This window comes from Hyperolius riggenbachi, chromosome 2, assembly GCF_040937935.1.
Source record: "Hyperolius riggenbachi isolate aHypRig1 chromosome 2, aHypRig1.pri, whole genome shotgun sequence".
NCBI classification, from domain to species: Eukaryota; Metazoa; Chordata; class Amphibia; order Anura; family Hyperoliidae; genus Hyperolius; species Hyperolius riggenbachi.
The window spans coordinates 250,145,918-250,172,701 of NC_090647.1; the positions used below are offsets into that span (position 1 = coordinate 250,145,918).

Below are 26,784 nucleotides of genomic sequence, written 5' to 3' on the forward strand. Positions count from 1 at the left end.
AGATCTGGGGAGTTTCCAGGCCATGGACCCAAAATTTCAACGTTTTGGTCCCCGAGCCATTTAATGATCACTTTTGCCTTATGACACGGTGCTCCATCGTGCTGGAAAATGCATTGTTCTCTACCAAACTGTTGTTGGATTGTTGTAAGAAGTTACTGTTGGAAGGTGTTTTGGTACCATTCTTTATTCATGGCTGTGTTTTTTGGCAAAATTTTGAGTGAGCCCACTCCCTTGGAAGAGAAACAACCCCACACATGAATGGTCTCAGGATGCTTTACTGTTGGCATGACACAGGACTGATGGTAGCGCTCACCTTTTCTTCTCCTGACCTTTTTCCAGATGCCCCAAACAATCGGAAAGGGGCTTCATCGGAGAATATGACTTTGCCCCAGTCCTCAGCAGTCCATTCTCCATACTTTCTGCGAAAGATCAATCTGTCCCTGATGTTTTTTTGGGGAGAGAAGTGGCTTCTTTGCTGCCCTTCTTGACACCAGGCCATCTTCCAAAAGTCTTCGCCTCACTGTGCATTGCAGATGCGCTCACACCTGCCTGCTTCCATTCCTGAGCAACCTCTGCACTGGTTGCACTCCGATCCCGCAGCTGAATCCTCTTTAGGAGACGATCCTGGCACTTGCTGGACTTTCTTGGACGCCCTCAAGCTTTCTTAACAAGAATTGAACCTCTTTCCTTGAAGTTCTTGATGATCCTATAAATTGTTGATTTAGGTGCAATCTTAGTAGCCACAATAACCTTGCCTGTGAAGCCATTTTTATGCAACGCAATGCGTTTCTTTGCTGGTCACCATGGTTAACAATGGAAGATCAATGATGAAGATCAATGATTTCAAGCATCACCCTCCTTTTAACATGTCAAGTCTGCCATTCTAACCCAATCAGCCTGACATAATGATCTCCAGCCTTGTGCTCGTCAACATTCTCACCTGAGTTAACAAAAAGATTACTGAAATGATCTCAGCAGGTCCTTTAATGACAGCAATGAAATGCAGTGGAAAGGTTTTTTGGGGATTCAGTTAATTTTCATGGCAAAATGCAGTTTTGCCATGAAAAGGACTATGCAATTCATCTGAACACTCTTCATAACATTCTGGAGTATATGCAAATTGCTATTATAAAAACTTAAGCACCAACTTTTCTAATTTCCAATATTTTTGACAGTCTCAAAACTTTTGGCCAGGACTGTAGGAAGTAATGGTATATATAGAATGGTGGGCTTCAAGCAAGATCTCATCAAAACCCCTATTTGCCCTTTTTTGTGCTTGAAAAGAAGTCCACCTATTTTGCAGCTGCAGCTACGTTTAATGGTGGAATGTAAACAAAGTGAATAAGCCATAGATTCATTTTATAAAAAAGGCAGGCTTGTGAAAGGGGATAAGTAAAGTGAAAGTTAAAACTTCAAGTGTAAATGGATGTACTTGCCATAATCACTGTAAAAGGTTAGTAACACTGAACAGAGTTTACCCGAGCACAAGCCAGCACTGGTTACATCATCCTGTAGGAATTACTGTTACATCTTAAAAGACATGAGTCGATGACCTACTAATGGGCCCCAAAGCCTCTCACCTAGTTTCTTCTGCAAAGGCTCTGACATATACAGTAGGACACCGCGCTAGAAAAATCTTCTGTAAAGAAGCATTGCTGTATTTCCATTAAAACTGATCGGATGGTGCCAAAGAACACATAACTGTAGCTTCCAGATATAGATAAGCAGATCTGCTTTGTTTTATATACCACAATATCTTTAGATGCTAGTTACAGTGCTGCCCATAATTATTTATACCCCTGGCAAATTTTGACTTCAAGTTCATAAGGATCACAAAAGCTTGCTTGGCCTTTGCAAATGCTCATCTGGACAAAGAAGAAGTCTTCTGGTCTTCTGTGTTATGGTCAGATGAAACAAACATTGAATTGTTTGGTCACAATGATGTTTCCTTTATTTGGCATAAACAAGGAGCAGCCTTCAACCCAAAAAACACCATCCCCACTGTCAAACATAATGGAGGGATCCTAATGCTTTGGGGTAGTTTTTCAGCCAGTGGAGCAGGGAGCCTAATCACAGTAAACGGCACCATGAAAAAAAGAGCAATACATGAGGATTCTCAATGACAACATCAGGCAGAGAAACTTGGCCTTGGGCACCAGTGGACAGTTCAGCATGACAATGACCCAAAACACACAGCAAAAGTGGGGAAGAAATGGTTAGCAGACAGCAATATTAACATTTTGGAGTGGCCCAGCCAGAGTCCTGACTTGAATCCAATTGAGAATCTGTAGAGGGAGCTAAAGATCAGAGTGATGGCAAGAAGACCCTCCAACCTGAAAAATTTGGAGTTCATTGCTAAGGATGAATGGGCAAAAATACTTGTGGAGACATGCAAAAATCTGGTCTGCAACTATAGGAAGCGTTTGATTGCTGTATTAGCCAATTAAGGCTTTTCTATTGATTATTGGATTATTGAGAAGGGTATGAATAATTTTGGACTAGACACTTTTTGCTCAAATGTAAATAAAAGCTGAGAAATGTATTTTTTCCACAATAATGCCTCTTGTACATCGTCTTATTATCTTTTGGGAGACACCTATGTCATTTCCGGTAAAAAAAATTAATCAAAATTTGACAGGGGTATGAATAATTATGGACAGCACTGTATGTTATTCAAATAGCTGGGAACATCAAGGGACACCAATAATAATAATGGAGCTGCTTACCTGCATGACAAGAAGTACTGATTTTCAGTTTTGTTTTATGTAACTGCCATAGAATTTCTTTAATATATGAGCATAGCTACACCTGGGCCCATTTCAGACTAATGCTCAGAGTTCCAGTTAAAGGACCACTGTAGTGAAAAAAGTAAGCACTTATTCTTTTCAAAAGCATTTCTTGAACGGCAGATGCTAAGTGTAACTTTCAAAATAGTGTGCAAGCGAGTAGGAAGGCTGGCTGGTATATTACATTTTTGCCAGTTAGACTTAGCAACTGCTGTTCAGGAAATGCTTTTGGGGGTTTGGGGAAAAACCTGAGAATCCTCCATTAGGAGATGGACTAGTCCAAAACCTGTCAGATTTTAACTGCTTACTTTTTTCGCTATAGTCCTTTAACCCCTTGCATACCAGCAGTCTCTGGTCCCTTAAGGACTGGACAGGTTCTGTTAAAGCGGACCCAAACCAAACTTTTTTTAATTTAAAATATTTAGTTGCACTACTCTGACACATACACAGATAAATAAACACTCATTCAAGCCTATAAGCATTTCAGTGCATGCTTTTCACCCTTCTCTTTTCATAACTAGGGTTATACAGATGGCAGCCATTAGCAGTACCTCCTTTGCCGGACACCACCTACTCCACCAGTTTGTCGGATTCTGTCCCGGCAATATGAAAGGAAGGGAGGGGTTCCCTATAAAATGTAAAATATTTTATATTTGTCATCATACAGCTGAAAAAAGGCTTCTATTTATTATTATAATTTAGAAAATAGATTTTATTTCTGAAATCTTGTATTTTTAATTTGGGCCCACTTTAAAAAAGATTAAGTACTCTTAAGGTGGCCACTAACAATCCAATTTCTAGTGAAAAATCGTTCAAGCGAAAGTGAAATGTTGTAATACGTCGTTCACTACACCATCAACGAACCAATCTTTGCTTCCTATCTATCACAACCAAGAAGAAAATCCAAATTTTGGTTTGACGAAAATTAATTCGGCCGACATTTTTTTCACTCGTTCATAATCGATTGTGTCCACCAACTGGGATTATTTACAACCAATCTGATCAAAATTTCTGATCGCTCGAACGATTTTTCGCTAGAAATTGGACCGTTAGTGGCCACCTTTACTGAGATTCAGTATGCTTCAGATATCCAGTTAGATCTCATACTCTTCTAAGACTTATTGAGAATTGTTATAGTAATACTGTAGATCTGAGCAGTAGCTTGGATCAGCTCAATACTTCAACATGGGTAGCAGCGGTGCCATGCTGTGTGCTCTGCTTGCCACTGTTACCTGTGTGAGTGGGCACTTAAAGGGACCCTGAGCAGTAAATAAAATCGAAATTTGGTCTTACCTTGGGCTTCCTTCAGCCCCCCTATACCCCGTGAGGTCCTCCGGCATCCAATTCTTCCCTCTCCTGGTCCCGCTGGCGGCTCCGATAATCGGCGACTTCGGGTGAAGTAGTACATGCGCGTGCCCTTTATCACGCCGGTTGCCGTAAGCCTCCTACACATTACGCGATTCAGACATTAGAGAACCGTGCATGCGCTGGAGGCTTACGGCATCCGGCATGATGGCGCAAAGGGCGCACAGCGGGGGGTGCGCACGCACGGCTTCACCTGAAGTTGACAATTACCAGAGCCACCAGCGGGACCAGGAGAGGGAAGATGAGGATGCTGGAGGACCTCGCGGGCCACTGGAGGGGAAGGCGGTTGGGGGTGGCGCTGGAGGTAGCCCCAGGTAAGACCAAATTTCAGTTTTATTTACCACTCAGGTTCCCTTTAAAGCAAACCTGAAATTAAAAATAAAAGTCAAAATAAACATACACACGTCATTCTTACCTCCTGTGTAGTCTGGTTATGTGGAGTTACTTTCTCCTCTCCTGCATACTGTCCACTGCAAACGAAGGATTTTCCATCCTCCATTTCAAAAATGGCGTTGACCCAGTAACAGCTTCTGGATCAGTACTCAGTTAACCAGTAATATCCCTTGAGCCTTAGGGAAACATAGACATTGCCTTGCACATCAGTTGTCCTTTCAGTTATAACCAACAGCAGTTGGTCTAGTGAAAATGGCCCTAATGGTGGCCATACATGGTACAATGTTTCCATACAATCTTACCATTTCTGTGTAATATAAGGGAACTGCCTAAATTATCCTTTCAGTATATTCACTTAATTTGTCTTATACTATAGAAATGGTAAGATTGTATGAAAAAAATTGTACCATGTATGGCCACCATAAGGCTTTCAGCTTCCTGGCAGACAAGTCTGACAAGATCTTGTCAGAACTGGAAGGGATAGAAGAAAATGGTGAGCTTCTGAGAGGAACTGATAGGACAGTAAGTATGTAATATTCATTTGCAGGCACATCATGTGTTTATTTTAAATAATTTTACTTGGTTCAGGTTCAATTTAAGGGCTAATTGTATTTACAAACTTGAGTATATTCACTATTTTGTCCCCCATAGTGAAACTATGTGGAACATAAAAGTAAGTGGTACAGCTCACATTGAAGGTCCCCAAAGGATGATCTAAACATGCTTGCCAAGTTTCCATCCACTGTGTGTTGTCACTTTAAAACAGTACAGGAGTGTGGGCTGGCAAGACTTCTGACTCCAGAACCATTTACAGTAAAACAGTGACAAACATAAACACTGGCAAACTAATCTCTGAAGTTTATTTTAAATTATCTGAACTTGCCTGTTGTTACAATTATATGAAGAGTAAAGTCTACTCAACAAAATTATGTTTTTTGCTGCTATTTTGCTTATTTATATATTTTAAACTTCATGTTTTGCTTTTGGAAAACAGTGAGTGTGTACCAGAGATGCAAGGAAATAACAATGGTCACAGGCGACGATCAGTTGCCAGGCAACAGTTAAAGTATCCAAACCAAACAGGTTGCCTAATACAGCCCGGTTACACGACAATGCTTTCAAACCACAATAATGTTTGTCAGTTTATTTAGAATTAAAGTAAAAACTCTGAGTAGCTTGGTTTTGATGGAGCGGAGTAAAGTCAGAACAAATCTCTGATATTTCATTAAGTTCTGTTTGCATGCTTTTATGTACTTCATTATCTGTCAGCATGATGCAGGGTTTTGTAATAGGATTTCCATGTAAAAATGAGCTAGAAAGCCCTACAATTATCTTGCTATGGCGGCCCATCATAAATGGTTATACCGTTGCCCAAATAAGTCCAGGTTGCCTATTCTGATCCTCATTGCTCTGCTTAGGGGTCATGCATTCTTTTAGAGTGTGCCTCTTCTTTCTGCATAGTGCTTCTTCATGTCTTGAAATGGAGTTTGACGGGAAGCTTCATTCTTTCCATATATTAATGCGTTTGCCTACAGTAAACCTCGTCTCTGTATGTGACAATGTGTTGTTGGTGCGTGTGCTCCTGGGGATTCAAGGCCAGCCAAGGAACAGCTAGGTGAAAGCACATGAGAATAACAGCTGATTAAGCAGCTTATTCCCATCTAGATTAGGTGACCTTTTAAGAGCCTTGACACAGAAATAAAGAAAAATCATTACTCCGGAGAGCTTAAAGCAGGACCCCGGCAATAAGGGGAAATAAACTTTCTGTTTTATATATAGCTAGAATTCTGGCTAATTACAGCCAGCCTTTACATTTCCGTTCTAGATATATTTTCAGGTGCCAAATCAAATAGGAGAATATATGCATATCTAGAAGCTGCATACAAAAATCAATTCTAACTAAATCAAAATAAAGGCCCTTTAATTATTCATCTTTTGTTTACATGTTATTTTCAATGTATTAAAGGCAAAGTATGACCAGGAAATGAATACCTGAGTGTGGAATAACCAATTTAATACCCTTACCTTTAGCAATAGCATATACACCTTTTGTACCACATTTAAATGAAAGCCTAGCTGAAGTAAAAAAAACAAACAAACAAACCTGTATTTCCATATACATTGCTCTGAAGTGTGTGTGTGTGTGTGTGTGTGTGTGTGTGTGTGTGTGTGTGTGTGTGTGTGTGTGTGTGTGTGTGTGTGTGTGTGTGTGTGTGTGTGTGTGTGTGTGTGTGTGTGTGTGTGTGTGTGTGTGTGTGTGTGTGTGTGTGTGTGTGTGTGTGTGTGTGTGTGTGTGTGTGTAAATGTTCTGTAGAACTCGGGGATCAATCCTAAATTGTGTTAAAGAGAAGTAGTCTTTTTTTTTTTTTTGTGGGAACAATTGGTCAAAGGGCTTCATGATTGTATAGGTTCCCCTGTCCCCCTAAACTCTAGAATATATTTACTTGGGCGAATTAATGGACATATATATTTGCAATATGCAAAAATAATGCAAAAATAATTTTGCAATAACTACTTTTCTTAGCAAGTAAATCCATTACTTTAACTGTTTGACTCTATACGTAAATTATGTCTCTGGATCAAATAGGCCTCCCCTCTGCCTGTGTACCTATCCCTGGTCACCTCCTTTGTCTCTCTTTTGTATTACACAGACCAATCTACTCAAATACAAACCATAACGCTTTCTGTGGTGTAAAACCATATCTTACTTTATTTAAAATAAAGGTGTGCACTCACATTTTAAAACTTGTAAAAACAGCATGACTTTTATCAGGCTCTCCCCTGCTCGTGGGCCACTGGACTGGCTCTAGTCACCCGCTGCTGTGTAGGACGCGGCCTATTCCATTGCCCCTAAAGCGCTGCAGATCCCAATAATTTCAGGGTCAACGTATAACTGTGAGTTCCCCATCGAAGGGGTGTGGTGGAGGTGCTCCCTGGCAGTCAAGGAATACGCTGTCTGGAATATTGTGTGGACACTGTGCTGCTTTGAAATACAGCAATAAGATCTTTGAGTGGTAGCGGTGGAAAAGTGTACTTCAGCATTTGTTCTCAATTAGGAACACAGACTGTGTAGCGCTATTTGGATTTACTACGAATCATATTAGACTGATCATTCTGTGTGTTTTATTTTAAACTACTGTATTTATCAGAAAGTTTTTAAAACTAACTAAAACTGACTGAATCATGCTGGCTTCAAGTTGGAGAACATTAAATTAAGTGTAGAAAATGTTCAGTATCAAATCTTAATAAATAATGTCGGGAGCAGGTGCTGTATCTACTGTAAATGCAGGGGGTGGAATTAGCCATACTCACATATTGTGCCAGTTAACCCACAATGGCAGCATGACATCGGTCACAGCTTGTTTTGCATTGGCAAGGTTGCTAAGATTTACAGTACTTCAGAAGACATTATCTGTAATTCCACATTTGCCTCCTCAGGGATGCGTAGAACATGATTTTTTAATTTGCTATATATAGTAGATGAACAGCCATTGGGGATTTCAGATAGCAACAAACTAAAAACTTAGCTTACAGGGACTTTTAAAAATGCTAACAGGAGATCATGTCTAAGGGCCCAATCACACTGGGGTGATTAGCGGTCATTAGCGGTCATTTACCGCTAATCGCCAATTCACTGGCGATGGCTAGCGCTTTTTAAAGCAATGTAATCTATATGGCAGTGATCTAACTCTCTGCAAATGCGCTACATGCAGCATTTCTTTGTGATTTTAGAGCGAGCACTCAAAAATCTTGAAAATGTCCTGTAAAAAATATGCACTCATCACATAGAAAATCGCCGCTACAAAACACTATTGCTAATCGCCAGCGTTTTGTGATCATAAGTGTGAATGGGCCCTTAGAGCTGGAGCATTAAGCAATCCTTCCTACAAGAAAGTCAAATTGTATCCCTGATTATTCTAGTGCTAGTCATATAGTACTGAGTGACATGCAAATTTAATAAAACCTTTGATGAAATAAAGAAGCTGACATAGCTGACCTCTTTCTAAAAAATGCTATGTGAAGAGCTGCCATGTTGATCTTTTAGCATGAGGTACATACCTGGAACAAGCATAGAGCCCCTGTGAAGTCACAGAATCAGGTATTTTAGAGCAGTGGGAATCTTTAAAGGACTACTCCAGTGAAAAAAGTAAGCAGTTAAAATCTGACAGAACCGATAGGTTTTGGACTAGTTTATATCCTCATGGGGGATCCTCAGGGTTTTCATTGTTTTCAATAGCATTTCCTGAACAGCAGTTTTACTGCCAAAATAAAAAGCTTTTGTTTTTTTGGGAGATCCAATCGTTTTTATCGAATTTCTGTAAAATCGGATCATTTTATTGTATCGTGTGTGGCCACCTTTACTGTGTCCTAGGAGCTCCTCATGTGAAAGAACCCTTAGTCATTATACACTAGAGCAGAAGATCTCGTGGTAATAACTAATTGTACTAAAGGAGTGCTGACATGAAGTTTATCTGTTTGGTTCCTGTTGTTGGGGTGTTCCCCACCTGAGGAGTTGTGAGCACCCACCTCACGGGTTATTAGGCAGTATCATTAGGGGTTCAGGGCATTATTGAATCACTATATTTTGTGTTTTTTCATACTCAATGGGACTGTTGCAGACAGGGGTTTTGTAGCAGCGTTTATTTGGCACTGCCTTTACTGCGCAATTAAAAAAGTGTAAAAGTGTCTAAATAAAAAAGGCCTTTACCTGGCATTTGGTGATTTTGTAGCATTTGCTATTATGTTAGTTCTTGGACCACTATCACACTTATGTCACAGCTGGATAAATGCTGTTCCAATGCCAAGACAAAACATGAGAGGCGGTTTTGATACTGTATGCCTTAGCAGTGCCTCATCCATGCAGCTTCCATTGTTTGCATTCATGTGACTGAATTAGTTGTTTCATTATGGCAATCTGAACTGCCGTGCCACCTATAATGAATGGAGAAAGCGACTTTATCTTACCTGAAATGAACTTTCTATCAGCTAAATTAGAAGGTGGAGATTACAGCCCTTACTCAGTGTATTATGCAATGGATGCTTGAGGTCAAAAGATTGCAGGATGTTGGCTGCAACAGGTATCATTTTCTGTTTCAGGTTCACAATGATTTCATCTTTATAATTTCTTATACATTGTAGATATAAAGCAAAAGCAGACACTAAATAGATGTAATTCCCATACCTGAAGTTTTTCATGTAATAGGAAATATCACCTACACAAATCTGTAGATTGTGGGTTAATGAGGTTGTGCGACTTTTTCTTTACCTGTGTGTACTCAGTCTGTAAATCTGTGTTATAAAAATAGCAATGTAACTTTTTTTTATTGATGAGAAAACTACACTGTTCTGGGGCAAATTGCCTGGGATTAATCCATCAGGGCTTGCAAGGGTGCGGGGGTGCAAAGCCATCAGGAGCTTCCGTGGTCCCGGGTACAGTAGACAAGTGGCTATTGGAGAGGGATACGAACAGGCCCATATCCATAGACTACTCCAAACAGATGGAATACAAATATACTCATAGGGAGACAAATATAACGTAATGAAGAACAGAGGCACCAACAGGATAAAATCAATTCTTAAAACTTTGAAAATTGCTTAGGAGGCAGTGGTGGACTTTATTGGCACACTCCAGGGATTTTTTGCAACGCGTTTCGCAGGTATATTCCCGATTCCTCAGGCAATAAAAAATAGGAGTACACACAGTACAGTCTCAAGGTCACGATAACGCCTCTGAGGCCCAGAAATGATAACCTACCTAGTGTGATGCAAGACCAATAAACCTAGGCATCCTCTCTCCTTGATAAAGTGGGGTGACGCCCACAGAGCTAGTGGGATCTTGTCCTCTGAGGGGATTCCTTGTTCCCTGCTGTGCTGCTGAGATTGACTTTATCATTTCTGGGTTAAGTGTCTCCTATTTTTTGCACTACTCCACTTTATGCTCTCTTTTCCTATGGGCTGCTCCTTTGCCTGAATTTTCTACCAGGCATCCTCTTATCACTATTAATACTGTATATCTGGATAGCAATTGTGCACTTTATTTTTATATGAATGATATTTATTCATGTGTTTTTTCTTTAAGATTTTATTGCACAGGTGTTGTTTATTGGTCTTGCATCACACTAGCTTGTGTATACTGAACCCGGGTTCTCCCCTTGTTGGACTCAATATTGAGCCCAGGGCTGTGGAGTCGGAGTCGAGGAGTCCAACTCCACAATTTTGGGCACCCGGAGTCGGAGTCGTTGATTTCATAAACTGAGGAGTCGGAGTCGGGCAATTTTGGGCACCCGGAGTCGGAGTTGGAGTCGGAGTCGTTGATTTCATAAACCGAGGAGTCAGGAGTCGGAGTCAGATGATTTTGTACAAAATCCACAGCCCTGTTAAGTATTAGACTAAGGAGTCGGAGTCGAGGGGTCGGAGTCTGAGCAATTTTGGGTACCCGGAGTTGGAGTTGGAGTCGTGGTTTCATAAACTGAGGAGTTGGAGTCGGAGTCGTTGATTTAATAAACTGAGGAGTCGGAGTCGGGCAATTTTGGTTGGAGTCGGAGTCGTTGATTTAATAAACTGAGGAGTCGGAGTCAGGAGTCGGAGTCGGATGATTTTGTACAAAATCCACAGCCCTGTTAAGTATTAGACTAAGGAGTCGGAGTCGAGGAGTCGGAGTCTGAGCAAATTTGGGTACCCGGAGTTGGAGTCGGAGTCGTGGTTTCATACACTGAGGCGTCGGAGTTGGAGTCGGAAGATTTTTGTACCGACTCCACAGCCCTGATTGAGCCTACTGTGGGGTGTTATATCTGACAGCAACATTGTATCATTATACAATATATTGCAATTAGAGTGATTGTTTCATATGCAGCAGGGATCATGTTGGAACATTTGTTTGTTTTTTAAATGGTTTTATTCTTTATTGAATTATCAATATTGTGATTATAATAATACCTAATGTTGAATAAAGATTATTCTTATATTTTTCCAAAATTTGCTGTGGGAGGTTCTATTGGGGCTCTCTATTTCTACCATATAATTGCTCTTGTTTTGAGCGCTAGCACACACGGTTATTTGGTTGGGGTGTTGCAGACACTTTTCAGAAACTATCTACTAATACAGATATTGGACTGTGAGTCCCTTTGAGGAACAATTAGTGATGTGTATTATTAAGTGAACCTAATACAGTGCTGGGGAAAATATGAGCACTCTAAATGCATGAAAATAATAATAATAATACTTGAAAAATGACTCGTGTAGCAGTTAGCTATATTTTGACAAGAATGGAGTTTTACTTATAGAATTGTATTGGCAGTGAGCTGACCTGCAGAATTATTCTGCATCGCAACTGACCACTGGGAACAGGGCCTAAAGGCCTACCCTCCTAAGAGGTTTCTGCTGGTCTGAGCTTGTTATACTTTGGTTTGCTTTTCAGCTTAATTTATTATCCTTGTAGCTGTATCTGTTTTCCATCCTGACCTGGTCCATAGTCACAGCAGAAGCGTGCAGTGGTACAGTTAGAAAATGTTTTAGGCTGCTTACTATCTCTCAGCTTGTGGTCCGAAATCTGAGATGTTTATAGATTTTATTTGCGTCACTGAATCAACTAAAGTCTTCTGAGAAATAAATTTTTATCGTGTGTACCAAGGTTTCCTAGGAACTTCCCATCAAGATTTCAAGAGCTGTTGTTAACTGCTCTGTGAAACCTAACAAAGCTCCCTTCAAGTTAAATAAAGATCTTGAAGAAATATGCATAACTTCTGCTAAATCTTTAAAAAAAAATCCCTTTTATCTTTGAAGTTTAACCCCCCCCCCCCCCACACACACACACACACACACACTCATACACACACTTTTTTAGTAATATTTTGTTAACAATGTACATTAATGAGTGCATCTAATTACAATACATTATTTAGTGGCTGTGTAATATTTGTTGGGGGGGGGGCATTACTTCTGTCACAGGTCACAGCTGCACTGCAATTTCACCTGCAGTTGACGTGATATATATTTAAAGTAACACTGTAGTGAGAGGGATGTAAAGGCTGCCTGGAAACTTAAGGTGGGGGAAGAGAAGTTGAGTTTTAAGTAACATGAGGCTCATTCCAGCCCCCCTGTTGTCTTTCAAGTACATCTGAGTGGGCCTGGTCCCCTCTGTTGGGTCACTGCACCCCTCAGAAAGATTGCTGACTAGGCTAGTCATGGGCTTCTGTGCATGCATAATCTTGGCTGCGCACCTCCTCGATCATGCTCCTGATGCCAGGAACATTCTGTTTGCAAAAACTTGTAACTGCACATGCGCAGAGTGTTCCTGCCCATGGGCACGAGATCGAGGAGGCACACAGCTGAGACCTTGCAGTAGCCTGCAGCTAGCTTAGTGATATTTTCGAGGCAGCAGCAGAACAGGACAGATGGACCTTAATTTTAAGCCTTCCGGACATAGAGGCTATGTCCAGAAGGCCATGTGCACTCCCGTGTCGATCACGCGCATGCTCACGCGCTCCCGGATGCGGATCATTAGCCCAGGAATCAATGAATCGGGACATGGTGCCCGATCATTGATTCCTTTCTCCAGGAGAAAAAGCGACGCTTCTCTCGGAAGCCTTGCTTTTTCTGCCTCTTCCGCCCCCCTACATCCCTCTAAGCATACATGTTCCGCTTAGAGTGACGTCTTGTAAACAAACTCAAGGTTGCCATCTTGCGGCCAAAAAGTAAAACTACATCTACATGTAAAAAAATAAAATAAAAATAAAAACGCATAATTACATAAAAAAAATTACTATTTACATCCCACCCTCCCAAAAATACCCAAATAAAATTTTTAATAAAAAAAAAAAATTACAATAATAATAATAATAAAAAAAGTAAATATTTACCAAGGGTCTAAACTTTTTAAATAGATATTCATCTTCTATTCTCTACATGCTGCGCATACGCCGCCTGTGTATCAACCTCTGTGGAGGTGTACTAGTACACCAATCAGTGAATGGGAACACAGTTCCCATTCACCGATCTAAGTGCACTTGATCAATGGCCACCGACATCAATGAGATGCCGTGGCCATTGATAAAACATAAGTAACACATATACGTGTTGCCTCATGTTAGCATACTAACATGACATCTTGTGGCCAAATAGTAGAATTACATCTACCTCTACTTTTTAAATAAAAACACATACATTTACCACATATACCATTAAAATTAACCCCTTATTTCCCCCACTCTCCCATAGTAATCAAAATAACAAAATTGTATATATATATAATTTTTTATTTTTTTTAAATGCATAAATAGTTACCTTAGGGACTATTTTTTTTTTAATATGTATGTCACGAGGGTACATTACTGTTATTTTTGCAAATAAAGGCTTATATTTTGTGACAGACGCAAAACAAAAAAAATACAACTTTGTTTCCTAATAAAACATTGTCGCCATACATTGTACTAGGGACATATTTTAAATGTTGTCATAACCGGGACAAATGAGCAAATAAAATAGATGGGTTTTAATTACAGTAGCATGTATCATTTTTAAATTATATGGTCGAAAACGGAGACATAATGAATTTTTTCCATTTTTTTCTTTTTATTCCTGTTAAAATGCATTTAGCACAAAATAATTCTTAGCAAAACATACCACCCAAAGAAAGCCTAATTGGTGGTAAAAAAAATAAGGTATAGATCATTTTGTTGTGATTAGTAGTGTTAAAGCTATTGGCGAATCAAAGGGAGGAGTTCTGAAATGTGAAACTTGCTCTGGTCCACAAGGGGAAAAAATCCCTTAGCGTTGAAAACACCGGACCAATGCAGCATGCAGTATGTTACCAACTGGCCAAAAACCCAAGTGCAACGGGGGAAAAAAGTAATTGTGATTACCATGTTAATCGGGGTACCCTTATGATTAGCATACCATATGTGATCAAAACATAGTCCTAATATTTACAGACCTAAAACACGTACGAACATCCGGTAGTAGTCTGGCCATACTAGCCACGCTCATTTCCGGGCCCTTTCACACCGAGGCCCTGTATTTTTACCACACCACACCACTGTGCAACGACACGACACAACGGAAGTGACGTTTTCACCGCATCCCCGACACAGGTCAACAACTAGGTTTTAAAAAAAAAAGCCCCAATGTCACGGCGCACATGCACGGAAGTGTATTTAAACAATACACTTCTGCATACCCAAAGCAGAAAGTTATAGCAAGCGTGTCACGCGCGTGTCACTTCCTGCTTGGCCAGTGGTCAGACAGGGAACACTGCGCAATAGTGGCCTGTTTTTGACAGTGCTATGCAGTGCGTCGCTGATGCTGGTTTCTAGTGTGAATCTAGCCTCAGGTGTGCAATTCAGACACTTCTGTAGCCAAATGGATTAGGAATCTGTCTTAAGCTCCACTCTGCTCTCTAGGGTTTAGAGACAAGATTTTGAACTATGTCCAGAGTGGAGTCAACTGAAATGCAGCTAGAACTGGAAAGGACAAACTGTTGGGTGGGTTCTCTGACTTGCTTGAGGACTGGTGTAATGTTATTATTAATATGGTTGTATATTTTAATAGAATCTGAGCCTGTGAGGGTTACAACAATCAATTACTTTGAACTGTTGTTTATGCCACAGAGAGCTCTGTATGACATTCATGAACCGAAACCTACCCTTAGGGGTATTCCTCTGTTAGCAGTTTCATTGCTTTACCGAGAAATGAGACTGTTTGTGTCTTATAAATATAAAGATTCAGGAATATTTGTTTATAAAGAGTACTTAAAATTAGCACAAATGAGTCCCTGTGGGCTCCATGTATTAAGGAAAGTTCTGATAAATCAAGATCTGATAAAGCTCCTTGCCTTGGCATGTATGTTGATGCAGAGACCAGAGAAGGATGGAATATAGAGGGAAAAATATCTTGGAATATTTACCTTTGTTACCATCACTAGTGTGTTGATTCACTAAGCTGCACTGCTACAGATACCCGAAGTGACATGTGACATGATGAGATAGACATGGGTATGTACCGTGCCCAGCACACAAATAACTATGGTGTGTTACTTTTTTTCTTTCTCTGCCTGAAGGAGTTAAATATCAGGTATGTAAGTGGCTGACTCAGTCCTGACTCAGTCAGGAAGTGACTAGAGTGTGACCCTCAGTGATAAGAAATTCCAACTATAAAACACTTTCCTAGCAGAAAATAGCTTCTGAGAGCAATAAAGAAATAAAAAGGGAAATTTCTTATCAGTGAGGGTCACACTGTAGTCACTTCCTGTCTCAGTCAGGACTGAGTCAGCCACTTACAAACCTTATATTTAACTCTTTCAGGCAGAGAAAGAAAAAAAGGAACACAGCATAGTTATTTGTGTGCTAGGCACTGTACATACCCATGTCTATCTCATCATGTCACATGTCACTTTGGGTATCCTTTAACTAGACTCTGTAACGAAAAAAGTTCCCCTGGGGGGTACTAACCTTGGTAGGGCAAGCCTCTGGATCCTATTGAGGCTTCCACCGTCCTCCTGTGTCCCACGGCGGTCTCACTGCAGCCCACGGAACGCACAGCCGAGAATTTGTCAGGCTGTGCAATATTTACCTTTTCTGGCTCCAGCGGGGGTGCAGTATTGGCTCTCCGCTTGGAAATAGTCAGAAATAGCCAATCTCTGTCGGGTCCGCTCTACTATACAGGTGCAGGAGACTGAGCGGACCGACAGAGAACGGCTATTTCCACCTATCTCCGAGCGGAGAGCCGATACTGTGCCTGCGCTGGAGCCGGGTAGGTAAATATTTACATCCCCTGCCGTTTGGGGAGCTTTATCACTGCCGCCGTTGGACACAGGAGGACGGGGGAAGCCTCAAAAGGATCCGGAGGCTTCCCCCTCCCGAGTTAAGTACCCCCCAGGGGGACTTTTTAGTTACAGATTTTCTTTAATGACAGAAGCCATAGCGTGCGCAGTTAAATTATGCTCGGCTCAGATAGTTTAAAGAGTGCTTTGTTATACTTAACAAGCGCTCCTCTCAACCTGTCCGGAGCCCGGTGGGTCCAGTAGCTTCAAAGTACCCTCCCTGATTGTCACTTGACCGTATTTTTGAACGGTATTTTTAGAATATGAGAGTTGGACCAGGTAAAGCAGACAGAACTGCAAAATAGATGGGGTGGGTGATGGTGAGAGGCGGTAATGTGTGGTAAGGTAGGACCTGTTGAGAGGCATATTATGTGTGTGTGGTCAAAAATACACCATGTCTTTTTGTAGGTTTATTTTTATTATATTAGACACTTGACTCCAATAAAAGGTGGAACAAAAGGGAAATGTACTAAAAAGTAAGGTAAGATTTTTCGAAGTTGATAATTTATTTTAATATTTGCTTGTCATTATTTATAGAACAGCTCAAATGTATTTTCATGTTGGACATTAATGGTTCAAACTAAACAAAAGCTTAGTTTCCATGGAGACCTTTTTGTAAAATGTATGGGGGAGGCATTATGAGTTATGGGAATGTAAATACAATTACCTTAGTAAATGCTATAATATACGTAGCAACTAGTGTTCCCATTCTGGAACATCAAATGACCCAATCTCATAATTGTAATATTTTAATAATTCTAACATTCCTGAGTATCATTTACATGACATCATGGTAATCAAGAACTTCTGAAGTGTATTCCAGCAGTATAGCAACAATGTATGCAACCTCTGCATGTGGATACAAGTATACAACATCTATACATGTGCAAAAAAGGCTGCTTCAGCTGCATTGCCGGAACTTACTGCCATTCCAACAACACACTCAACTGTCCTTTTTAGCATTGTTTTCAAATGTCAAGAGGTTGCAGACTTTCAACCATACGGTGTCCATTAGCTACACGGTTATTATATGTGCGTCCATTAGCTACACGGTTATTATATGTGTGTCCATTAGCTACACGGTTATTATATGTGTGTCCATTTGTGCACCCAAAATGCCTGTTTATTTAAGTTAGCACTTTCCCAGAAAGCCCTAACTTTAGCAACTTCCCAACCTGGTTTCCAACTTTAACCGTAACCTGTGCTGAATAGTAGCACAACCGACATGTTGATGCGAAAGCATAAAATCCATTCTACTTGTCCACTGTGAGTCCGGTGTCCACTGCTCTGCAATGCAGTGAACCAGGCCTGGGAATTCTGGTCAGGTGTTCTGACTAATTCTGACTTCTCAGGCTGCATATTGTTTCCAGATTAATCAGACACTTATTTGACACTGCTGAAGCCAAGAGGTTAGCATGATAGCCGGGCAATCTTTTTTTGACATGAAATAAAGACAGCTCTAACCCTCTAACCACTGAGTGACTTTATGGTCCCACCATGATCATTCGGTAACAAACACTAAAATCTTCAGCTCTTGTGCAGGTATCTACATGGAAATAATGCTTCAGATGCAGAAATTAGTATGTGTGGCTGTGCTCTTTGTAACATTGCATTTTTTCTTGGCAGTGTCGCCCTATTGTGTGGCACGTAAGCAGCAATAAACATCTCATTTTCAGTTTTTGCACACAGTGGATTTGCTGAAAATGTTATCACACAGCTCCTATTACTCTCTCAGTTACTTAAAATTCACTAGCAGAAACATGAGCCTGACTGACTTTTTTCAGTGCTGCGTCCTTAACATTGCCCCACTAATACACTGGAAAACACAGTGAAACTAGTTAAATTGCCCTTTAAAATATTTATATAGCTCTGCCTAAAGGTTTTTTTCCTTCTTAATCATATCTTTAAGATGTACAGTTCACACAATTGACTTGCAGATTTAAAATGCAGTCCAACCTGTTCAGCTGCTATTCAAGCAATGCTGTTTGAATAGAAGAGATCTTGCCTGATAGCTGACAGCATCAATGGATGTCAGCAATCCATTGCACAGCAATTCTTTGTCAAGCCACTGTGATGGATGATGTGCACTTTTTAGGCTAGATTACTTGTATTTGTATTTCACAGTGACCTGGAACAAATGCTGGTTAGTAGTATTTTGAAATTAGGGTGGATAGACCTTTACTAGTATTTGTAGGTTTTGCATGGAGCAGGTTAGAACCCCTGTGTGGTTGTTATTGCCTGTATCAGTTTGTGAGGTTTCTACTCTATTTCTTGCCTGATTGATAGGCGTTATTCATGTGACCAGCAATGGTATCCGAAAGATTTGAGAAGAATGGATAGAATGTCATATGTGTTTGTTACATTATTTAATCTGGGAGTTCATTTATTTAACATAGGGGCTTGTGTATACAGCAGTTATTAATTATATTACAGGCTGGGCCATTTATATGGATGTAAGGGGGAAATCTTTTCAAGATGGGTGGTGACCATGGCGGCCATTTTGAAGTCAGCCATTTTAAATCCAATCAAATTTGTTGGGAATTTCACAAGACAACAGTGGTGTGCTTGGTTTTAACATAACTTTATTCTTTCATTAGTTATTTACAAGTTTCTCTTTGTTTACAGCCATTGACATGTTGCCGAGGTTAACACGTGAGGAGTGGATAGAAAATGTGTTGATGTCTGGTGAACGCAGTAACCGGGTCATTGCAGCAGATTTCAATGCAAGACACCCTACGAGACCACCCATCTCCCATACTACAGTTAGCAAAATGCTTGCTGAGTTCGTAAAACTGGTTAAGTTTTGGATTTGCCAAAATGTGGACGCATTAAATCTTTCACTAATGAAGAAACATCAGTGGCTGTCCTAGCTTCATTCAGCAAGAGCCCATAGCGTAGCACTTGCCGCATGTCACTGGAAAGTGACATTAGTCGAACATCTCTTCGGCGGATATTAGCTACTCACAAATGGCACCTAACAAACTCCAGCTACGGCAGCATCTCAACAAGGATGACCCAGATGAATTTGCAGAATGGGCAAAACAAAAATTGGAAAAGGACCCTCAGTTTACGCAGAAGATTTTGTTGAGTGATGAGGCAAACTTTTATATGAATGGTGAAGTTAACAAACAAAGCCACCGCTATTGGTCTGACACTAACCCACATTGGATAGATCCCTCCAAGACTGTTGGAACAAAAAAATTGATGGTATGGTGTGGTATATGGGGTACAAAGATAGTGGGGCCATTCTTCATCAATGGAAACCTCAAGGCCACTGGATATGCAAAATTGCTACATGATGATGTGTTTCCCTCTTTATGCACTGAAGCTGGCACGTTCCCTGAGTTTTTCCAGCAAGATGGAGCACCACCACATTATGGGTGTCAGGTCCGAGCATTCCTAGATGAACAGTTTCCTGGAAAGTGGATTGGTCGTCGTGGGCCAGTTGAATGGCTCCCAAGGTCTCTTGATCTGACCCCCCTAGACGAGATGTGCAGCACCTGAAACTATGGATACTGGAAGCCTGTGCTAGCATTTCTCCTGCGGTGTTGCTATCAGCGTGTGAAGAATGGGAGAAGAGGGTTGCATTGACAATCTAACACAATGGGCAGCACATTAAACACATTTTATTAGTGGTCAGAAACTTGTAAATAACTTATGAAAGAATAAAGTTACGTTAAAACCAAGCACACCATTGTTTTTCTTGTGAGATTCCCAATAAGTTTGATGTGTCACATAACCCTCTTCCTATTAAAAAAAACAAAAGTTGTATTCAAAATGGCCGACTTCAAAATGGCCACCATGGTCACCACCCATCTTGAAAAGATTTCCCCCTCACATATACTAATGTGTCACAAACAGGAAGTTAATATCACTAACCATTCCCATGTTATTAAAGAGGAACTCCAGTGAAAATAATGTAATAAAAAAAGTGCTTCATTTTTACCATAATTATGTATAAATGATTTAGGCAGTGTTTGCTCATTGTAAAATCTTTCCTCTCCCAGATTCACATTCTGACATGTATTACATGGTGACATTTTTACTGTGGGCAGGTTATGTAGCTGTTTCTAGCTGTTCTGGCTGTTACAGACAGCTCTAAACAGCCATTTCCTGTCTGTGAACATTGTTACATTGTGGCAGTTTGCCCAAAGTACCGTATGGTACCAGAGCCTCTTGTGGGAGGGGTTTCAGCACAAAATCAGTCATAAAGCGCCCTCTGATGGTCTGTTTGTGAAAATGATTATATTTCTCATGTAATAGGGGGTATCAGCTACTGATTGGGATAAAGTTAAATTCTTGGTCGGAGTTTCCCTTTAAGGTGTATCCATATAAATGGCCCACCCTGTACTATGTAGTTGAACTGCATAAAAAAATAAGTTCTACCTTAAAACAGAATTTCAATCAGAATTTCCCCTCTGGAATAATAGATTAAACACAGCATTATCATTTTTAAGAATAATCCTTCTATTTTTAATAAGGTACATGGAAATGCTAATAATTTTACCACTGAGAGCTAAGCTAGAAGATTTATCTTTAAATTTAAGAGATAAGGTTTGATGTACAGAACAGTTACTGTGTGCAAGCTACACCACGTTCATATTACCAAATGCAGATGGCCGTGCGATCGGAATGCAATGCGTACGAATGCACTCCAGCTGCTTTTGCATGCGTTGCGTGGCTGATACCCATTCGCTGTAGTGAATGGGTCAGCCGCGCGATTCAGGGAAAAATGCGTGCAGTATGTGTTCGCGGACCGCAATGGTCAAGACAATCAGACAATCGAGTCTATGGACTTCTGATGTCGTGCGTGTCTGCCTCCTGCAAGCATTGCCGAAATCCGGACGACAACGCGTGCAATGTGAACAGGGCCTTTTTTAAAGGGAACTTCAAGTGAGAGATACATGGAAGCTGCCATATTTATTTCATTTTAAACAATACCAGTTGCCTGGTAGTCCTGTTGATTTCTTAGGCTGCAGTAGTGTCTGAATCACACACCTGAAACAAGCATGTGGCAAATCTTGTCAGATCTTTGTCAGAAATGCCTGATCTGCATGCTTGTTCAGGGTCCATAGATACAAGTATTAGAGGCTGAGGATCAGCAGGAAACCCAGGCAACCTGTATTGTAAAAAATGAAATAAATGTGGCAGTATCCATAAGCCTTTCACTTCAGGTTCCCTTTAAAGGAACACACTGCTATTTTCTGAGCTTTGTAACTGAACTGGATACTATATTATTATGCACGATAGTTGCTTCCAGTACCCGCTGACTGTGACCACCAGTAGGGCACCTGTAATATTCAAAAAAGATGACATTACTTTGGGCCAGTGGCAGGTAGTATGACTATATGGCCAATAAAGTTTTGGGAGACAGGTATTTATTGTATGTTTAGCAAGACTGTAATTAAACTGCAAAATCTAAGAACATTAATAAATTCAGGCTGTCCTTCAAAGACGAGTGTTTTTCAATATTATTCTAGCATGTACTTCTTTTTTAATGATTGCTGTAGCCAAGTAATCCCTATTCTGGGTAACATCTCAAGTAACCCTTGGCGCATGGTATATCTGTTAGGAGTACTTCACTATTGTGTGTAAAATGTCTTTCAAACATTACTTAGTGGCGCTGCTCTGCGGCCTCCCTGCCAACCGTCATGAACTCGGCTGCACGACTCATCCACCGCTTCTCCAGCCCAATCCCTCTGTCAGTCCCTTCACTGGCTGCCAGCTACACAAAGGATACAATTTAAAATTCTTACTCTCGCCCACAAAGCTCTCCACAACATAGCTCCTTCCAATCTTAATCAACTTATTTCCACATACCATCCTACACGCAATCTCCGCTCTGCTAACGATATCCTTCAGTCTTCTTCCCTGATCACCTCTTCCCACTCCCGCTTGCAAGACTTCTCTCGATCCTCTCCCCTCCTCTGGAACACTCTCCCTCAACACATCCACCACTCACCCACACTTGCTATTTTTAGGCGCAATCTGAACACTCACCTCTTCAGGCAAGCATCCTACCTAGGATCCTGCTCACTAACCATCATTTCTGCCACTCCACACACAGCTTCCCTTTACCTACTGTCCTACACCTTAAGTGTTTAGACTGTAAGGCCTTTTGGCCAGGGCTCTCTTCCCCTTTTGTCTTACAATGCTGTGTATTGGGTATACATAGCCCCCACCTTTTGTAAAAACATGTAGTTATTTTGTTCACTGTATTAGCTGTTATACCCTCTTGTCTTGTATCAAGTGTTGTATTGTATACTCTGTACTGTTATACCTTGTATGCTATTGTCCCCCGCCACAGAAGATGCTGGCGCTATATAAATCAACAATAATAATAATAGTTAGTGCTGTAAGTAGAAAAACTTATTCAAGTTTGTTTCTGTATTTTTTCTCATATTTTTAATTTCAAAACTTGCTATAATAGATTGACTTACTACTGGTTTACGTAACCCCTGGGGTACAAATGCCATGTGTTGAGAACGTAGGGTCTAATTCACTCATCTGTCTCCATTTCTCCCTATATTTTGATATGACTCAGTTGCAAACTTTTTCTACCTAATAGCAGATAATAAAAAAAAAAAAACAGACTAGGCATGCTATATCACTTATGTTCTGAAGTGCTTCCATTGTTTTTCAACTTTAGTAAGTCAATCCAATGCTATTTTAAAAAGACTATCATAAATCTTTTTCTAGTTCAAATAGAGCAATTTTTGACAAACTGAACTATTTCTTATAGGCCAAGAGAGATTCCCTATGTGCTACAGAAAACCAATAACCCATCTTATATGCTTTGCTTGAATGGTCCTCTGAAAACATCTCCAATGTCCCAATGATTATACAAGTGACCCAGTGCAACTTGGAAATGCAGAGCCAATTGGATTGCAAATCTTCTACCACCGCCCCTTCCTGATCCTTGAAACATTTTCCCTAATAGACTGGAATAGGATTTATGACTTTGCAGCCAGTAAATATAGTACTCCTTAAAGAGAAAATCCGATAAGGAAATGAACTTTATCCCAATCAGTAGCTGATACCCCCTTTTACATTAGAAATCTATTCCTTTTCACAAACAGACCATCAGGGGGCGCTGTATGGCTGATATTGTGGTGAAACCCCTCCCACAAAGAAATTCTGAGTACGTACTCTTGGCAGTTTCCTGTCTGTGAACCCTGTTGCATTGTGGGAAATAGCTGTTTACAGCTGTTTCCAACTGCCAAAACAGCAAGCAGCAGCTGCATCACTTGCCAGCAGTAAAAATGTCACCATGTAATAAATCTCAGAATATAAATCAGGGATTTAAAATGTTTTACAATGGGCAAACACTGACTAAATCATTTATACATAATTATTGTAAAAATGAAGCACTTTTTTATTACATTATTTTCACTGGAGTTCCTTTGTAAGCCTTAATACTGGCTGCACAGTCTGGTTAGGCTCACTGTCTAAATCTCCCCCCCCCCCCCCACGCACACCCTTTCCCCTCGTTTCTGATCTATTGAAACTGGCTTTGATATTAATGTTTGTTTAGTTAGTTTCATGTTTAGTTCAAATGGTATAACCGCATCATTCTATGCAATTGATTTATTTATATGTAATGGCTTTTCTATTTCTGTGATCCTCTGATACCACACCTTACTCAGAATTATCCCCACAGTGTAAATTATTGTATGGTTTTGAATTCTCATCAAGAACTCATTGTTAAAAAAAAGTAGAAAAGTGACAGAATACAAAAATATTGCATTGATCAGAAATTTTCAAAAATACAGAAGGAATATCTCTAACTATGTGAAAACATTTTAGGAAAACCTAGGAAGGCACAAAAAGAAAAATATACTAGTACCTAATTTTGAAATGTGTACATCACAACTCAGACTCCTACTCCTTGGTCTAATACTTACCAGGGTTGTGGATTTGGTACTAAAATCATCCAACTCCGACTCCTCAGTTTATGAAACCACCGACTCTGACTCCAGGTACCCAAAATTTCTCAGACTCTGACTCCACAGCCCTGCATACAACATCTATTTGGTATGTCAAAGCCATTACCATATCATTGCTCTTTAACCATATGTGAGTGCTTTAGCAAAAAGCCTTGTTCACACTATTTGACATGTACGTATTTTCATATGCAAGTTTTGTGACACGTAGCACTAAAAGAGCCTTAAGTGTAGCATCAAAAAAGATGTTGCCTACTGTATGTGATGCTCTTTTTTACATTTACGCTAACACAAGCTATTGTTTGTGCTATTAAACAGACTAAAGCATATATCTTTTTTATGCTACAAGTGCACTAACACGGCTACAAGATTATCTAACATAAGTGTAGATAATTTCAGATGTACAGAACGCTATTGTGATTATTTTCAATGTTAACTATAAACACTGTCCATAGATTTTTTATAAACACAGTAAACAGTACAGAAATTTGCATCTATGAGCATGCAGTTTAGGGTCTTGTTTCTTTTGTAGCTGCAAGTAGATAATGGGTGGGGTAGGGGGGATATAGTACAGTGTAGTGCATAGCTGGTATTAATATATTTTAGTCAAAGGAGATGCCACTGCCTTGTTGATGCCCCAAAAATAAAATTAATATTTTTTGTTAGGATAACCATCAATCCTTCTAAACCAGGAGATGTAGTTTATGTTCCTTTAGGAACAGGAGATGTAGGCTTGCTATACACCAGCGGTTCTGGATGCTTGCCTGACTTACAGGTGCAAAAAGAGATAATTTGCATATTCAGTAGAGGTGCATTGTGGGTAACCACAAATGTTCACCTATAGCTGAATTATTGTATATTTCCTTCTGTTTCAAGAAGGCAAATTTCACCAAGCATTGCTTATTAGTAGGAGGGCTTTTCAATCTCTTTTATCCCCCGATACATTCCTAGTGGTTTGGGTCACCCCGAGCTGCTTGGTTACTCTGTGGTTTCAGTGCCATAACCCCCCCCCCCCCCCCCCTCTCTCCATTTGTCTTTTTTTTATCTGTAAATTAATAACACTTGCAATGCCAATCCATGAAGCATTTGAGGCAGATTTGCAGTGGAATTTGAGAGAGAATAGATGAATGTGTTGGAATGTCCTATCTTCTTGCAGTGCTGTTTTTGAGATGTACTGCAGTTTTGTAATGTGTGCTGTGCAGCAAGGCTGTTGTCTCCACCAATTATACAAACATACTCAAAAAGTGTTGTCTAAATCAACCACGTGGATTGTTATAATTTTACCCTCCCTGTGGAACACTGCAAGTAGCTACAAGCAACCAGAGCTACTGTTGTCATCAGTAGTTATTAAGAGTGTCCATGAGAATTCTAAGGGCCTGTTCACACTGCCTGTGGTGCAGGGCAATGCACACCGCTGTTCAGAGATCCTCTTTGCTTTGCACAGTGCTGTTTACACTGATGGCATGGACAGAAGACTCCCTTTCATATGTGTTGAACAGGGTCATCTTCTCACCATGTGTATAATAATAATAATTTGACATTTGTATTGCGCTTTTCTCCAGTCGGATTCAAAGCGCTTGAGAGCTGCAGCCACTAGGGCACGCTCAGTAGGCCATATCAGTAGGCTCCTCCTATTCAGTAAGCCAGTACCTATCAAGTAAGGAGTCCTTGGGCAAGGCTTTTGCCCAAGTACTCCTTACTGAATAGGTATAGGCTTACTGAGTAGGAAGAGCCAAGATTTAAACCCTGGTCTCCTATGTCAGAGGAGGTGCTCTTAACCAGTACACTGTTCAGCCACCATCACTCGGTACTACTGCTATACTTTGCTGTGTTGTGTATACTTAGCTGAATATCTTAGGTAACCTACCAGTTGTAGGCTTCTTTATGATGCTCTGATTACATTCTTTATACTTACTTTATTTTTGAATGTTACACATTACCTAACACTTATTTTAAAATCTTGCAGAAAAAACTGATGAACTATATCAGCAAGCAACTTCAGTGCAAACTTAATGTGCCTCGAATTGAGAGAACACCGATGCTAAATGGCTACCCTAGAGTCACTGACTGGTTACATGTAGTTGGTGTGAGAAGCGAAGTTGTGAAGGTAAGTTTACAAAGCTCTTTAAATTATGATTACTATTATCCTCTATTCATGAAAAGCTAGCATATGGTACAGAATTATCAATCACAGCAACATAACAGTAAGGTTTTATTTTTCTCTTCTGCTCCTTTAGACACCATTATAACTTAAAACAGAATCCTGTTTTAAAAAAAATTAAGGTGTAGGCACTAACAAGTGCCAAAAAGGACACATTGCTAAAGAATGATGGCATTCTAAGCCGACCGGGAAACTGCGCTTTTCGTTGGATCGTGGCGAGGTACGTATAGCCTGCGGCGATCGGCGGACATGGGGGGGGGGGACCGGAGCAACCTTGTACATATGCTTAGCTAGCGAAATGCTTGCTAAAGCGTTTTAAAA

The 26,784-nt window shown here is 40.3% G+C and overlaps 1 protein-coding gene across 1 annotated transcript in view; it reads left to right on the forward strand.

The window, feature by feature from the left end:
- Positions 1-26,784, forward strand: part of KSR1 (kinase suppressor of ras 1) — a 221,561-nt gene that overhangs the window by 54,054 nt on the left and 140,723 nt on the right. The window contains exon 2 of the mRNA XM_068268488.1: positions 26,269-26,409. Within this exon, the coding sequence (XP_068124589.1) occupies positions 26,269-26,409 (141 nt within the window). The remainder of the gene's footprint in view (positions 1-26,268; positions 26,410-26,784) is intronic.